This window comes from Hyperolius riggenbachi, chromosome 2 (assembly GCF_040937935.1).
Source record: "Hyperolius riggenbachi isolate aHypRig1 chromosome 2, aHypRig1.pri, whole genome shotgun sequence".
NCBI classification, from domain to species: domain Eukaryota; kingdom Metazoa; phylum Chordata; class Amphibia; order Anura; family Hyperoliidae; genus Hyperolius; species Hyperolius riggenbachi.
This window is the reverse complement of record NC_090647.1, coordinates 18,899,997-18,916,170: the sequence shown is the minus strand read 5'-3', so window position 1 is coordinate 18,916,170 and position 16,174 is coordinate 18,899,997. Positions and strand designations below refer to the sequence as shown.

The following is a 16,174-nucleotide window of genomic DNA, read 5'->3' as shown; positions in this document are numbered from 1 at the left end:
ATGTAGCAGAAGCCCCCCCCCCCCCCCCCATATAGATGGTCAAATGTGCTTCACAGTGACCAGAAGTAGCCCCCTAGTTTAGGTACCCAGATGTGCCCTGCCCTCCAGTATAGATAACACCCCAGTATTGTTAGCCCCCCCAAAAAAGCCCCCAAGTGTATGTAGTTCCACAGTCAAAGTAACCAGATTTGCCCCCCCTAACATAGTTAGCCAGAGTAGCCCCCAGTATAGGTAGTCAGATTAGATCCCCAGTTTAGGTAGCCAGATTAGATCCCCAGTATAGGTAGTCAGATTAGATCCCCAGTTTAGGTAGCCAGATTAGATCCCCAGTATAGGTAGTCAGATTAGATCCCCAGTTTAGGTAGCCAGATTAGATCCCCATTATAGTTAGCCAGATTAGATCCCCATTATAGTTAGCCAGATTAGATCCCCAGTATAGATAGCCAGATTAGATCCCCAGTATAGATAGCCAGATTAGATCCCCATTATAGTTAGCCAGATTAGATCCCCAGTATAGATAGCCAGATTAGATCCCCATTATAGTTAGCCAGATTAGATCCCTAGTATAGGTAGCCAGATTAGCCCCGAGTATAGGTAGCCAGATTAGATCCCCAGTATAGGTAGCCAGATTATATCCCCATTATAGTTAGCCAGATTAGATCCCCAGTATAGGCAGCCAGATTAGCCCCGAGTATAGGTAGCCAGATTAGATCCCCAGTACAGATAGCCATATTAGATCCCCAGTATAGGTTGCTGAATTAGCCCCCAGTATAGGTAGCCAGATTAGATCTTCAGTATAGGTTGCTCCACTAGCCCCCAGTATAGGTAGCCAGATTAGATCTCAAGTATAGGTTGCTCCACTAGCCCCCAGTATAGGTAGCCAGATTAGCCCCCAGTATAGGTAGCCAGATTAGATCCGATTAGCCCCGAGTATAGTTAGCAAGATTAGATCACCAGTATAGTTAGCAAGATTAGATCCCCAGTGTAGGTTGCTAGATTAGCCCACAGTATAGGTGGCCAGATTAGCCCCCATTGCAAGTAGCCAGATTAGCCCCCAGTATAGGTTGCTAGATAAGACCCCAGTATAAATTGCCAGATTAGCCCCCAGTATAAATTGCTAGATTATCCCCCAGTATAGGTAACCAGATTAGCCCCCAGTATAGGTTGCTAGATTAGCCCCCAGTATAGGTAGCCAGATTAGCCCCCAATATAGGTAGCCAGATTAGCCCCCAATATAGGTAGCCAGATTAGATCTCCAGTATAGGTTGCTAGATTAGCCCCCAGTGTAGGTAGCCATATTAGATCCCCAGTATAGTTAGAAAGATTAGATCTCCAGTATAGGTTGCTAGATTAGCCCCCCATATAGGTAGCCAGATTATCCCCCAGCATAGATAGCCAGATTAGCCCACAGTATAGGTAGCCAGATTAGCCCCCAGCATAGAAAGCCACATTAGCCTGCAGAATAGGTTGCCAGATTAGTCCCCAGTATAGGTTGCTAGATTAGCCCCCAGTATAGGTAACCAGATTAGCCCCCAGTATAGGTTGCTAGATTAGCCCCAGTATAGGTAGCCAGATTAACCCCCAGTATAGGTAGCCAGATTAGTCCCCAGTATCGGTTGCCAGATTAGCCCAGTATAGGTAGCCAGATTAGCCCCCAGTATAAGTAGCCAGATTAGCCCCCAGTATAGGTAGACAGATTAGATCCCCAGTATAGGTAGCCAGATAAGCCCCCAGTATAGGTAGCCAGATTAGCCCCCAGTATAGGTAGCCAGATTAGATCCCCAGTATAGGTAGCCTGATTAGATTTCCAGTATAGGTTGCTAGATTAGCCCCCAGTATAGGTAGCCAGATTAGTCCCCAGTATCGGTTGCCAGAAAAGCCCAGTATAGGTAGCCAGATTAGCCCCCAGTATAGGTAGCCAGCTTAGCCTCCAGTATAGGTAGCCAGATTTGCCCCCAGTATAGGTAGACAGATTAGATCCCCAGTATAGGTAGCCAGATTAAGGTCCGTACACATGCCGGACTGCAGGAAACGACGGGTACTTCGTCACCTCCTGCTGGGCGTGTTTTCAGCAGCGGCGTGTGTACAGTCTGTCGGCAGACTGATACGGCTGTTTCTGAGCGTTCCCCCGGGTGGATCGCTCAGAAACAGCCGTATCAGTCTGCAGACAGACTGTACACACGCCGGACTGTCGCTGGAACGCACGCCCAGCAGGAGGTGACGATGGACCCGTTGTTTCCTGCAGTCCGGCGTGTGTACGGACCTTTAGCCCCCAGTATAGGTAGCCAGATTAGCCCCCAGTATAGGTAGCCAGATTAGATCTCCAGTATAGGTTGCTAGATTAGCCCCCAGTATAGGTTGCCAGATTAGCCCCCAGTATACAGTAGGTAGCCAGATTAGATCCACAGTATAGTTAGCAAGATTAGATCTCCAGTATAGATTGCCAGATTAGATCCCCAGTATAGGTAGCCAGATTAGATCCCCAGTATAGGTTGCTAGATTAGTCCCCAGTATAGGTTGCTAGATTAATCCCCAGTATAGGTTGCTAGATTAGCCCCCAGTATAGGTGGCCAGATTATATCCCAGTATAGGTTGCCCCCTCCCGCATATGTAGAGTAGCAGGAGGAACACAGGAGAGAAATTACATACTTCTCCGGGCTCCACCGATGACCTCCTCCTAGTGACCTTGGGTGACATAGTGGCTAGTGCTCAAACCTTGCAACGCTGGGTCCCTGATTCAAATCGAAGCCAGGTCAACATTTGCAAGGAGTTTGTACTGTATGTTCTCCCCGTGTCTGCGTGGGTTTCCTCCATGCATCCCACGTCCCAAAAACATACAGATAAGTTAGCGGTAATTGGCTTCCCCCTAAATTGGCCCTAGACTACGATACATACACCACACGATGCATACATAGACATAGGACTAGGGTGGGATTAGGCTGTCAGCAGTTAAGTGACAATACTCTGTACAGCGCTGCGGATGAGGTCAGCGCTATATAAATACTAAATATTCATAATAATCCTTGACTACAGTACCCTCTCTCACCACATGACCCTCATGATGAGCGAGGGTGCTGTAGTCATGGATACAAAGACACTAGGACATCATCGGAGGAGCTGGAGAGGTATTTGAGGGCCACAAGGGACAGGGCCGGTTTAAGCAACAATGGGGCCCCAGGGCAAAATAAACCTGGGCCCCCCCCCCCCCCCCAACATATACCCCGAAACAAAAATCGGCATTTGGGGACCTTTTTTGCAGCTGGTATAGTCAGGGTGTGAAGTCGGTCAGAGCTCCACATTCTGGCTACCCCAGCCTGCATGGGGGACAAGGGGTTAAAAAGGTTCAGGAGGGAGGACCCCACAATTCTTTTTTTTAAAAAAAAATGCCCACACTCTAAACATAAAAAAAATTGGGAAAATAGGAAAACATGCCAGGGATCTTCATACAGCCATATTGCGGCTGTATAGCGATCCCTGGCCAAAGCGCTGCGGCTGCGTATAGACCCCCTGGAAACCCCGTCAGGAAATTTATTGCGCTTTCGTTTGATGCATGTAAAATTACACTACCGTTAGGTTTGCTACTAAAAATGACATTTACCGCATTTAAAAGTATACTTTTTTCCTTCTAAACTTTAAAATCGATTTTCTCAAAAACTATAAGGTCTTTTTTTGAAAAATTCCTCTTATTCCTAATGATCTCCTTAACATATCCTGCACATTTAGGGTTTCCAGCATTTAAGGTGGATTTGCTATTAACCATTAAAGTCGGCGGGTTTTTAAATGTTTTTTTTTTTCCTTTGAAACTTTAAAATCGATTTTCTCAAAAACTATAAGGCCGATTTAAAAATTTTGTTTTCCTCTTGTAGCCACTGGGGGCCCCTACAAGCTCTGGGGCCCTGGGGCAGCTGCCTCCTTTGCCTTAATGGTAGCGCCGACCTTGACAAGGGAAAGGATGTGAACACTGGGATGGGCCTTTGTAGATACCCCACTGTCTGGGCCCCTTTTGTTGGAATGTAACCCATTGTAAACTGCTGTTCCACTGCCTCATTTGCATACTGAAAAGCCCTTGCAATAAGAAAATTAAAAAAAAAATAGAATTCAGAAAACTTCTTAGAAGGACTAATACTGTATGTATCCATGTCTATCTCATGTCCCTTCAGCTATGTTTCAATGTCCTGTTAAGTTTTTGGGGACACACTGTAGATCGCCCTGTCTGGCTAATATATTTGCTTGTATTTTGCAGGCAGTAAAAGACAGAACTGCACCTATAACTCAGGTGAGTATTCCTGCGGGTTAAGAAAGGAGATTCTAATCATTCCAATGTGCATGTGAATTTCATGCAAATGTTTTTCAGCTTTAAAATAAATGCATTGCCCCTCCAGTCCTGGCCCGGTATATGGATCAAAGCAGAAGTTTAAAGAGAACCTGTAACGAAACTGGGGGGGTACTCACCTGAGGAGGGGGAAGTCTCAGGGTCCCAATGAGGCTTTCCCCTCCGCTGTAGCTGCAGGCAGTCCAGCGCTGGCTCCCCCGAAGTGTCCCGCAATCCTCCCTCGACAAGCCTGACAAGCGCTGATTTATTTACCTTTCCTGGCTCCAGCGGGGGCGCTGTTGCGGCTCTCCGAGCGGAGATAGGTGGAAATGGCGGAAACAGTAAATTCGGGCGCCTGAGGCAAGTGGACAAAAAGTGCGTCGCCATTCACTCCCATACTAAATATCGTTTAATGGGCGCCCGACAGGAAAAAAGGGCGCCGGAGAAAAATAACGTTTTACATTTTTTTAACATTATTTTTAAACGAAAAACAGTACAATATAGGTTTAGGCACCACCAAGGGGGTCTTAGGTTTAGGCACCACCAGGGGGTCTTAGGTTTAGGTACACCAGGGGGGTCTTAGGTTTAGGCACCACCAGGGGGTCTTAGGTTTAGGTACACCAGGGGGGTCTTAGGTTTAGGCACCACCAGGGGGGTGGTTATGGTTAGCCCCCTGGTGGTGCCTAAACCTAAGACCCCCCCCCCCCCCCCCCCTTAGTGATCACTTTATTGTGTGGAGAATAATGTTTTAAAAACAGTAAAGGATAAAATATATTACAATTTAAGTTACGTACTGATTGCTTTATTTTGTGAATGATAATGTTTTACAAACAGTAAGGGATACAATTTTAAATAACGTTTTCGTTAAATAGGATAAATATGTTTAGTATTTTTATAAACGTTATTCGTCACGGGTGCATTTTCTAAACGTAAATCACCACAAGCAGTTTTAAAACATTAAAAAGCTCTGGGCGCCGCTTGTAAAACATTATTATTCTCCGGCGCCCTTTTTTCCTGTTCGGCGCCCATTAAACGATATTTATAATGGGAGTGAATGGCGGCGCCCATTTTGTCCAGTAGCTGCCTGCGCCCATTTTTCCTGTTTCCAAAGAAGCTTGTTGTGCTGTGTGAGGAGTCTGAAAGTGAGTAAGGAAGGGGGGGAGGGGAAGGCAGGAGAGCATCATTGAGGAAAAGCAGCTTGTTGTGTTGTGTGAGGAGGCTGACAGTGAGTGATGAGGGGAGAGGCAGGAGAGCAGCAGTGTTTCATTTGACTTGCACAGCCGAAAGCAGCAGGTGGCACTGCTGTCCTGACTGAGGAGGAATGGAGTGGCTGTTGGTGAGCAGTTTGTTTGTCACAGACTCACAGCCAGCCAGTGTGTTATTGTGTTGAGCTGCAGCATGTCACGTGAGAACATTACATGAAGCAGACTAAATTGTCGGCAATCATTCCAAATCGGGTGTTGTGCGATCATTCCTCAGGCAGCAAATAGTCTAGAACCGGCCCTGCCTAGTGCCTAGCCTGCACCTTCACATATCCCCGTTGATCCAGAAGTAGGCGAAAAACCCTTACAAGGCATGGTCCAATTAGCCCCAAAAGAGGAAAAAATTACCTCCTGACTCCAGACGGCAAACAGATAAAATCCCTGGATCGACACTACTTGGCACCAGGGCCGGATTCATACTCTTTACCGCCCAAAGCCACTGTCACCAGCCGCCCTCCTTCAGTATAGGTAGCGAGATGACCCCTCCTTCTTCCCTCCCATATAGGTAGCAAGATGACTCCCTTAATCCCTCCTTTTCCCACCCCATTCAGTATAGATAGCCAGATGACTCCCCAGTATACGTAGCGAGATGACCCCTCTCCCTTTTCTCCAGTATAGGTAGCCAGATGACCCCCCCAGTATAGGTAGTGAAATGACTCCTCCCCCTTCCCTCCAGTATAGGTAGCTAGATGACCCCCCAGTATAGGTAGCGAGATGACTCCTCCCATTTCCCTCCAGTATAGGTAGCTAGATGACCCCCCCAGTATAGGTAGCGAGATTACTCCTCCCCCTTCCCTCCAGTATAGGTAGCCAGATGACCCCCCAGAATAGGTAGCAAGATGACCCCTCCCCCTTCCCTCCAGTATAAGTAGCAAGATGACTCCCTTAATCCCTCCTTTTCCCACCCCCTTCAGTATAGGTAGCCAGTTTGGCTTCACACCACGGCAGCCATCAGCTCATCTCCAGTGTAGAAACTTCCTCTTCCTTTCCGTCTCCAATGCTGCCCAAGTCCATAGCCACCGGCCACAATGCAAACGTGCACAGAGAGCAAGGTGGCTGCTGCACAGGTGGCTGGCAGCAGCAGAGTAACGCGGTCAGGCGCTCGCCTGATCTTCCTGCATTGCAGCATTCGCAAGCATTGTTGTATTCAAGTTTAAAGGAAGCAAAATGAATAGAATAATGAATGAGACAAGGGGTGGGGTAATATTCAATGTGTATACCTATATGCCATGGGTTTTGGGTTATATTTAGTAAAGAGTACAACTTGGCCACTGAGCGCATGCTTCTCAGAAAAATTGAGTTTTGAGGGAGTCCTTAAAGATTTCAAAGGTTGAAGAGTGATAGATATATTTTGGAAGGGGATTCCAGAGGAGAGGTGAGGCATGTGAGAAATCTTGTATATGTAATATGAATGCTAGGAGGTGATTCTAGACAGAAGAAGGTTGTGTGCAGAGCGGAGACTGCGGTTGGGTTGGTATCTGGAAACTAGCGAGGAGATGTACAGGGGAGAGAGATTGTGGAGGGCACATGGATTGAATCATGCCTCTGCAAAGTCACAGACAGGATTTTAAAGGGACACTTAAGTCAAACAAAAAAAATGAGTTTTACTCACCTAGGGCTTCCAATAGCCCCCTGCAGCTGTCCGGTACCCTCGCCGTCTCCCTCCGATCCTCCTGGCCCCGCCGGCAGCCACTTCCTGTTTCGGTGACAGGACTGGACGCGAGTGATTCTTCGCGTTCCCAGACACATTAGCACCCTCTATGCTGCCATCTATATATATAAAATCGTATGTATGTATGTATGTGTGTGTGTAGTGTGTGTAGTGTGTGTGTGTGTGTGTGTGTGTGTGTGTGTGTGTGTGTGTGTGTGTGCCGCGATCACGCGAAAACGGCTTGACCAATTTGAACGAAACTTGGTATACAGATCCCTTACTACCTGGGATGATATGTTCTGGGGGTCTCGCGTCCCCCCTGCACACCTGGGCGGAGCTGCAAACAGCAAATAAGATTCCACCCATTGAAGTCAATGGAAAAAAAATGTAAAAGGCTGTCATTCTCACAGTAATCAAGCCAGAGTCCCCACATGTGGCACAGTTGGTCACTTGGTGACCGAGGTTACAAATCCAGGAAAAGTGGGCGGAGCATAAAACAGCAAATCAAATTTCAGCCATTCATTTTAAATGGGAAAATGTAAACTGCAGCCATTCTTAGACTGTTAATCGCAGGGGTCTCAAACTTGCCACACTTGATCACTGGGTGAATGTGATTAAGATTCAAGAAAATGGGTGGAGCCAATCAAAATTCACCTGTTGATTTTCTAGGGGAATATTTAAACTGCTGCTATTCTTACACTTTTAATGGCAGAGGCTTCAAACTTGCTACAGTCGGTCATTGGGTGACTGGGGTCCAAATTCACTAAAGGGGCGGGGCCACAAACAGCCAATCAGATTTCCTTGGTGGATAAACTGCTTCCATTCACACATTTTTGATGCCAGGAACCTGAAAGCTCACAAACTTGGTCATTGAGTGACTGTGTGTCAAGGTTACAAAAAGTGGGCGGAGCCAAAACAACTTTTACTGGGAATATATAAACTGCAGCCATTCTTACACCGTTAATAGCAGAGTTCTCAAACTTTGCACAGTTGGTCATTGGGTGACAGATTAAGATTTTGGAAGGTGGGTGGAGCCTACAACAGCTAATAAAAAAATCACCTTTTGATTTTCAAAGGGAATATTTAATCTGCTACCATTCTCTTATACTGGTAAAAGCAGATGCCTCAAACCTGGTACAGTTGGTCACTGGGTGACTAGGGTCCAAATTCAGGAAGGGGGTGGAGCCACAAACAGCCAATTAGATTTGTTTATTTTTCAATTGGAATATACAAAGTATTGATACCAAGGACCCCAAAGCTGATAAACTTGATAATTGAGTGACTGTATGTCAAGGTTAGAAAAAGTGGGCGGTGCCAACAACTTCATTTTTTTACATGGCAGGGTTCCCAAACTTTACACAATTGGCCACTGGGTGACTGGGATGAATATTCAGAAATGTGGGTGGAGCCTACAACAGCCAATCAAAATGTACCTATTGATTTTCAAGGGGAATATTCAAATTGCTACCATTCTTACACTGTTAGTGGCAGAGGCCTCAAACCTGATACAGTCAGTCATTGGGTGACTGGGGTCCAAATTCACTAAAGGGGTGGAGCCACAAACAGCCAATCAGATTTGTTAGATTGATTTCAGCCATTCTGTTATTGGCAGGGTTCTCAAACGTGACACAGTTGGCCACTGGGTGACTGGGACTAATATTCAGAAAAGTGGGTGGAGCCTACAGCAGCCAATCAAAATTCACCTTTTGATTTTCAAGGGGAATATTTACATTGCTGCCATTCATGCACTCTTATTGGCAGAGGCCTAACATTTGCTACAGTCAGTCACTGGGAGACTGGGGTTTAAAAACAGCCAATCAGATTTGTTTAATTTCAATGGTAAAATGCAACTTATTGATGCCAAAGACCCCAAAGCTCATAAACTTGGTCATTAAGTGACTGTATGTCAAGATTAGAAATAGTGGGCGGAGCCAAAAACAACTAACTTTTTACATGGTGAAATGTAAACTGCAGCTTTTCTCACTGAGGCGCTACACTTGCTATTGCTGGATTTCTGTTTTGTCCCCACATTTATTGCCTGATGAAGCGGGCTCGGCCTGCGAAACGCATTGCACTTTTGGGGTACTATATAATAAATGTGATTGCTACTTTTCAGACAGTCTTTCATGTCTGCTTTATGGAGGCAAGTCCGCCACTTCCTCCTAGCAAATTTTAAAAATGTTATCCACTTTTATTCTGCTAGCGCCTCTGTTCTCCTACTGCAGCTTTTCTTACACTGTTATTGGCAGGGTTCTCAAACTGCACACAGCTTTCTGGGTGACTGGGATTAATATTCGGAAAAGTAGGTGGTGCCTACAAGAGCCAATCAAAATTCACCTATTGATTTTCAAGGGGAATATTGAAACTGCAGCCATTTTTACACTGTTAATAGCAGAGGCCACAAACCTGCTACAGTCGGTCGTTAAGTGTTTGGGGTTCAAATTCAGTAAAAGCCAAAAACAGCCAGATTTCTTTGCTGGATAAACTGCTTCCATTAGCACAATTTTGATGCCAGGAACCCAAAAGCTCACAAACTTGGTCATTGAGTAGTGACTGTGTGTCCAGGTTACAAAAAGTGGGTGGAGTTAAAAACAGATTTTTCTGGGAAATTGTAAACTGCAGCCCTTCTTCACTTTTAATGGCAGGGATCTCAAACTTACCATAGCTGGTTACTGGGTGACTGGGATTAATATTCAGAAAAGTGGGTGGAGCCTAAAAATGCCAATCAAAAATCACATGTCACTTTTCAAGGAGAATATTAAAATTGCTGCCATTCTTGCACTGTTAATAGCACAAGCCTCCAACCTGGTACAGTTGGTCATTGGGTCACTGGGGTTCAAATTCAGAAAAGGGGACAGAGCCACAAACAGTGAATCAGATTTGTTTCATTTCATGGGAAAATACAAATTATTAATGCCAAGGACCCCAAAACTCACAAACTTGGGCATTGAGTAGTGACTTTGTGTCCAGGTTACAAAAAGTGGGCGGAACCAAAAACAAATTTCACTGGGAAAGTGTAAACTGCAGCCCTTCTTACACTGTTTATTTCAGGGTTCCCAATCGTTGCCCAGATGGTCACTGAGTGACTGAGATTAATATTCAGGGAAGTGGGTGGAGCCTATAATGGCCAATCAAAATTCACCTGTTGATTTTCAAGTGGAATATTTAAATTGCTGCCATTTTTACACTGTTAATAGCAGATGCCTCAAACCTGCTACAGTTGGTCATTGGGTGACTGGGGTTCAAATGCTGGAGAGGGGTGGAGCCACAAACAGCCAATCAGATTTGTTTCATTTCAATGCAGATTATTGATACCAAAGACCGCAAAGCTCACAAACTCGGTCAGTGAAAAATTGTGTGTTACGGTTAGAAAAAGTAGGCAGAGCCAACACCAGCCAAATACATACCCGGGCAACGCCGGGCAATCAGCTAGTATGGTATATGATATATGCTATAGCAGCTTAGATGGCGCTATTGTGGCCAGGAACGCAAAGAATCACTCGCGTCCCCAGCCTGTCAGCTCCTGTCACCGAAACAGGAAGTGGCTGCCGGCGGGGCCAGGAGGATCGGAGGGAGACGGCGAGGGCACCGGACAGCTGCAGGGGGCTATTGGAAGCCCCAGGTGAGTAAAACTCATTTTATTTGTTTGACTTAAGTGTCCCTTTAAGCCTGAAATCAGAAGGAATGTCATGTGATCCCTTCCAAGTGTATTGATATTCATTTTTGTTTTGTTACATGTTTTGTCTTCCAGCTCCAGGAGGGCTTCAGATCATCAATGCCGTGACAGCGCCCCTTCTGGTGGGGCTTAGTATTGTCTTCCTGACTCGTTGAAGCAAAGGACCGTCATATTAGACTGAAGCTGGAACAGATGTGACTAGGCAGCTCTGTCCTCAGGAGTGACTCCTGCACAGACAAAACAGTGCAGGGCATACTGATAAATGACAATGTAAATATTACACTGAACTGAACTGTGAATTTCATTTCCTGAAGGCTGCTCTCTGTAACTGGACTGAGAGAGAAACTTACTCATCTTCAACACATAGAGACAGCGTTTACTACAGGATGTATTATAAATAGTGCCCTATGGGTGGTAAAATATTGCAAGCAACGTCACAGTGGGTCATATCAGAACACGTGCAGCTTTCTAAACGGTTAATCATTTAGCAGTAATGTTTAACCTCCCTGGCTTCTGTCTGGATTTATGGATCTAAAAGCGGTACATTTTTTTCCCAAATTTTTAGGCCTCCAATTCTTAAAGGGACACTTAAGTCAAACAAAAAAAAATGAGTTTTACTCACCTGGGGCTTCCAATAGCCCCCTGCAGCTGTCCGGTTCCCTCGTCATCTCCCTCCGATCCTCCTGGCCCCGCCGGCAGCCACTTCCTGTTTCGGTGACAGGAGCTGACAGGCTGGGGACGCGAGTGATTCTTCGCGTTCCTGGCCACAATAGCGCCATCTATGCTGCTATAGCATATATCATATACCATATAGCAGCATAGAGGGTGCTAATGTGTCTGGGAATGCGAAGAATCACTCGCGTCCCCAGCCTGTCAGCTCCTGTCACCGAAACAGGAAGTGGCTGCCGGCGGGGCCGGGAGGATCGGAGGGAGACGGCGAGGGCACCGGACAGCTGCAGGGGGCTATTGGAAGCCCTAGGTGAGTAAAACTCATTTTTTATGATTGACTTAAGTGTCCATTTAAGTCTTAACTCACTGAAATATATCAGAATAAAGGCCTGGAAGACCCTCTGCATACAAATAAAAACTGGAACACAAAATGTTTGAAATAATTACATTTATCAATAAACTGGAAAAAATAGGGAAACTGTACAAATACTGTAAGGCATCATATTATTCTGCAGTATGTACATATATACCTAATACACCTAACGCGTATGGTAAATTTAAAAAAAAAATGTTTTACTGTGGGGTAAGAAGTAACCACCTGGTCGGTTCTGTCCACACCACCCATCGTGCAATTGTAGTCAACCACGACCTGAGGCTTTGGAATGTCTTTATGTCCTCTTGTCCTGGTGGTGACAGTCGAAATGTCATGGACTGTGCTGAGGAGACACACTTTTTGTCATGCCAGCGGATAGCCAGCATTTTCCCCTTTTGCAAGCCACAATGTCCCCAGTTTTCAGCTTCTGTTTGGAAAACACTGATGGCATTTCCAGCCTGTTGGGCCTAACGGTGCCGGGGGCATCAGTCTTATTTTTTATGAGGAACTCAAAAAGTTAAGGGGAGCAGTAAAAATTATCAGTGGTCAATCAATAGCCTTTGTTCAGTAAAGGCTCAACCAGAGACAGTACAGAGGATGTCGCCACTCTGTAGTTGTTGAACCTGGGGTTTAACTTTGTGCCTTTGCCAGTATACAGTATTGTATTCCAGATGTAACAGGATGATGACTCACATAGCATGTACGATTTTATTCCAAAGCGGGCCCACTTGGATGCTATGTACTGGACCCAACTCAGACTCCCCTTGTAGGCCATCAGACTCTCGTTAACACTTATGTCCCTCTGCGGTACATAAGTGGTCTGGAAGTTGTCAACAACGAGCTGATACAACTCCCAAATTTTTTTTTAGTTTTGGCGCAAGGTGGGTGGACTCCTTGAAGTTGCAAAAACTTCATAATCAAGCTAAACCGATATTCGGACATCACAGTTCCAAATAAAAGAGGTAGCTATAATTGTATTGGTAGACCAATACCATTTCTGCTGGGGCTTCCCCACCACCCCTCTGCAGAATAATTACCGTAGATATAAATAAAATAAATAGAGCCAAATGTCCTGTTGTCCATTTCCTGCTCCTTGAAAAGCGCCCTTGAGGAGCAGCCTGTTGTAGGGCGGCACTCACTCAAGAGTAAATACAAGGGAAAAAGGTTGAAGATCCAGATGCAAAATGCAAGCACACAAGAATGCATGCAAAAAAATATTCATGCACGCAAAAAAGATAAAATGCAAATACAAGGATGAGGTTAAGCGCATACATTCAGGAAATGCAAGAGTAATGGTAAAAATCCCGCTGCACCAGATGGTAGGATGAAGTGATAGCTATGATTAAGGAGACATCTATTGCTCCGATACGCGTGAGCTTTTATTTGTAACATTGACATGGAGTAACAGAATAAAGATTTTTTTCACTTCACCCTACCATCTGGTGCAGCAGGATTTTTACCATTAGGCTGCATTTCCACTTGTGCGGTGCGAATCGCCGAAGTAAAAATTTGCATGCGGATGCGAATTTCGCATGCAGGTCTATGCGAATTTTCATGCGAATTTGCATGGATGACGATGTATGCGAATTTAACCATGGCAGTGCTGGTGTGCTTTTCCATTGTTTCTATGCGAATTCGCATGAAAATTCGCATACCTAAACCTCATGTGAATTTCCTATTAAATACATTGTATGCGATTCGCATAGCGGCATGCGGTATGCGAATTCTGATGGCTCTGCCATGAGAATTTTTTCTGCACAGAAAATCGCAAAGGAATCCTGACAGTCCCATTCACTTATATTGCTATGCGAATTTGCATGCGAAAAACGCATGTGAATTCGCGATAGTGGAAATGGGCCCTGACTCTTGGATCTTCTGGCTTTGGATTTCCCTGCTCCCATTTGGGATATTATGTGAGTGTAGCAGTCTCCCTCTTCTATGTACTATTCAGGAAATGCAGTCACACAAAAATATAAGCATGCAAAAATTGCAAGCGCTTAGATGAGCCAGACAAAAATAAGTTTGACTGAAGATGACAAAATTACACTTCATATGACATAAACAAATTGATGCATTACATCACAAAGCTAGCTACCTCTATGCACCATTCCTCCACTTAACAGTGACACAGACAGCAATATAAGCACTGCAAAAATGTACAATAAAGCTTGATGAGGATGACCAGGACACCAGAGATGCTGCACACCAGAGATGCTGCACACTTGGTTCTGTAAAATGAATATGGGTGTGTTATAAATCAGTATTTCTAAATGTATGTCTGGATTCTCAGGGACAAGAGCTCAGGATTCCTGTTTCACTGAATGTCCTGATGTGATGCATCTTGGGAATAAATATATAGATGCAGGGGCGTAACTAGACATCACTGGGTCCCCCTGCAAAACTTTGCATGGGGCCCCCCACTCCCCTCACTTTCTGCACAGGAAAACTGAGGACCAATGCGTTTTCCCCATGCAAATAAAAACACTTAGACTTAAAGGAAATGTCAGGCAATCTATTCTACCCCCAGATCTACTTACCCGGGGCTTCCTCCAACCCCTTGCAGCTGACAAGTCCCTCGTCGCAGCTCTGCTCCCAGTATATACACACACACACAGCTGTATTATTTTACTACATGAGAGCACATGCTATATGGAGGAACAACAATGACATGCTGAACATAACATATAGTATCAATGTAACTTTGGCAAAACATTCAGAATGTCACTGATTGATACTCTTATTATTACAGGATCTGGGACTCAGTATGACACAACAAGCTCTCAATGAGGCAGGGACAGTCAGACATCAATCTCCACTCTGCTGTGTTGTAAAAGTAATCAGAGGCCATAAGGTCATTAGCCTGTGTGTGATAAGAATCTAGGAATCCTTTCAGAGTAATTGCTGAAAAGGGAAAGTCTACAACTTTTTTTCAAAACGTGACTCCTTTGTGTGTAAGGTTGTACATGAAGTCATCAGAACTTTGCAGCAGTGAGAGACAGATGTTTTTTACGAACCCTAGGGAGCAGGGACAGTGTACAAATTCCAAAGTGTGTATGAGTCCTTATCTGTGTGGTGGACACATGCAGTCAATATAACAATGGTGCGAGAGCAGAATACGTTTTTTCTTTCCATGCCTTTAGCTGTCAGTCTCTCAAACTTTTCCCCCCATGGGCCCCCTGTGGCTTCTGGCCCCCCCTGCGGAGGCATCCCTTTCAGGGTCTATTGTTACGCCCCTGTATAGACGATATACAAGACACTGTTATACACTCTCTACTGTTGTAGGCCTTGCTTATGCTGGGTACGCACCATGCGTTTTCCCGCTCGATCCGTGGGTCGATCGATTTGATTATTTCCGACGTGCTCGATTCGGGTTTCGATCGTTCCTGCCGTCGATTTGCATATTAAGTATGCAAAATCGACGGCAGGAACGATCGAAACCCGAATCAAGCATGTCGGAAATAATCAAATCGATCCCGATCGATCCGCGGATCGAGCGGAAAAATGCATGGAGTGTACCAGCATTAGAGTTGCCATAATTGAAGAGCCTATTGTCCTCAGGGGTTCAGTGCAGGCACATGTTACTACCATTGCTACCATTGCTGATGAGCCACCTATATTTTATTTCTCCTTGTTGTCTTTGTTACACAACCCCCAATGAGCCTGCACAACCTCTCGGCCTGCTCTGCCACACAGACAACCCGGGATACAATTAATAGGCCAGCCAACAGAGATTCGGTATACCAGACCCTAGGTTCTCAACGTGTGGTACGCATAACCCAGGGGGTACTTCTGATGGTTTGGGCAGCACGGTGGCGTAGTGGTTAGCGCTCTCGCCTTGCAACGCTGGGTCCCCGGTTCGAATCCCAGCCAGGTCAACATCTGCAAGGAGTTTGTATGTTCTCCCTGTGTCTGTGTGGGTTTCCTCTGGACACTCCGGTTTCCTCCCACATTCCAAAAACATACAGATAAGTTAATTGGCTTCCCCTAAGAATTGTCCCTAGACTACAATACATACACTACACAATATAGACATAATATTATGGTAGGGACTAGATTGTGAGCTCCTCCGAGGGACAGTTAGTGACAAGACTATATATATATATATATATATAACAAAAAACGTGGGTCTGCAGCACACAAGCTCTTTATTGGAGCTAAACTTGGAAATGATACATGCAAGCTTTCGGACAATCCCTGTCCTTCCTCAAGCTAATCACAAAATGAAACAGCA

The 16,174-nt window shown here is 45.3% G+C and overlaps 1 protein-coding gene across 5 annotated transcripts in view; it reads left to right on the top strand.

Moving 5' to 3' along the window:
- LOC137545370 (ecto-ADP-ribosyltransferase 5-like) overlaps positions 1–11,181 on the top strand; it is a 33,114-nt gene extending 21,933 nt beyond the window's left edge. For all 5 annotated transcript variants that reach the window (XM_068266526.1, XM_068266525.1, XM_068266524.1 and 2 more), the window contains 2 exons: positions 4,244–4,276; positions 10,977–11,181. In XM_068266526.1, coding sequence (XP_068122627.1) covers positions 4,244–4,276; positions 10,977–11,056 — 113 coding nt within the window. In that variant the 3' untranslated portion in view covers positions 11,057–11,181. The remainder of the gene's footprint in view (positions 1–4,243; positions 4,277–10,976) is intronic.
- The last annotated feature ends 4,993 nt before the right edge of the window (positions 11,182–16,174 follow it).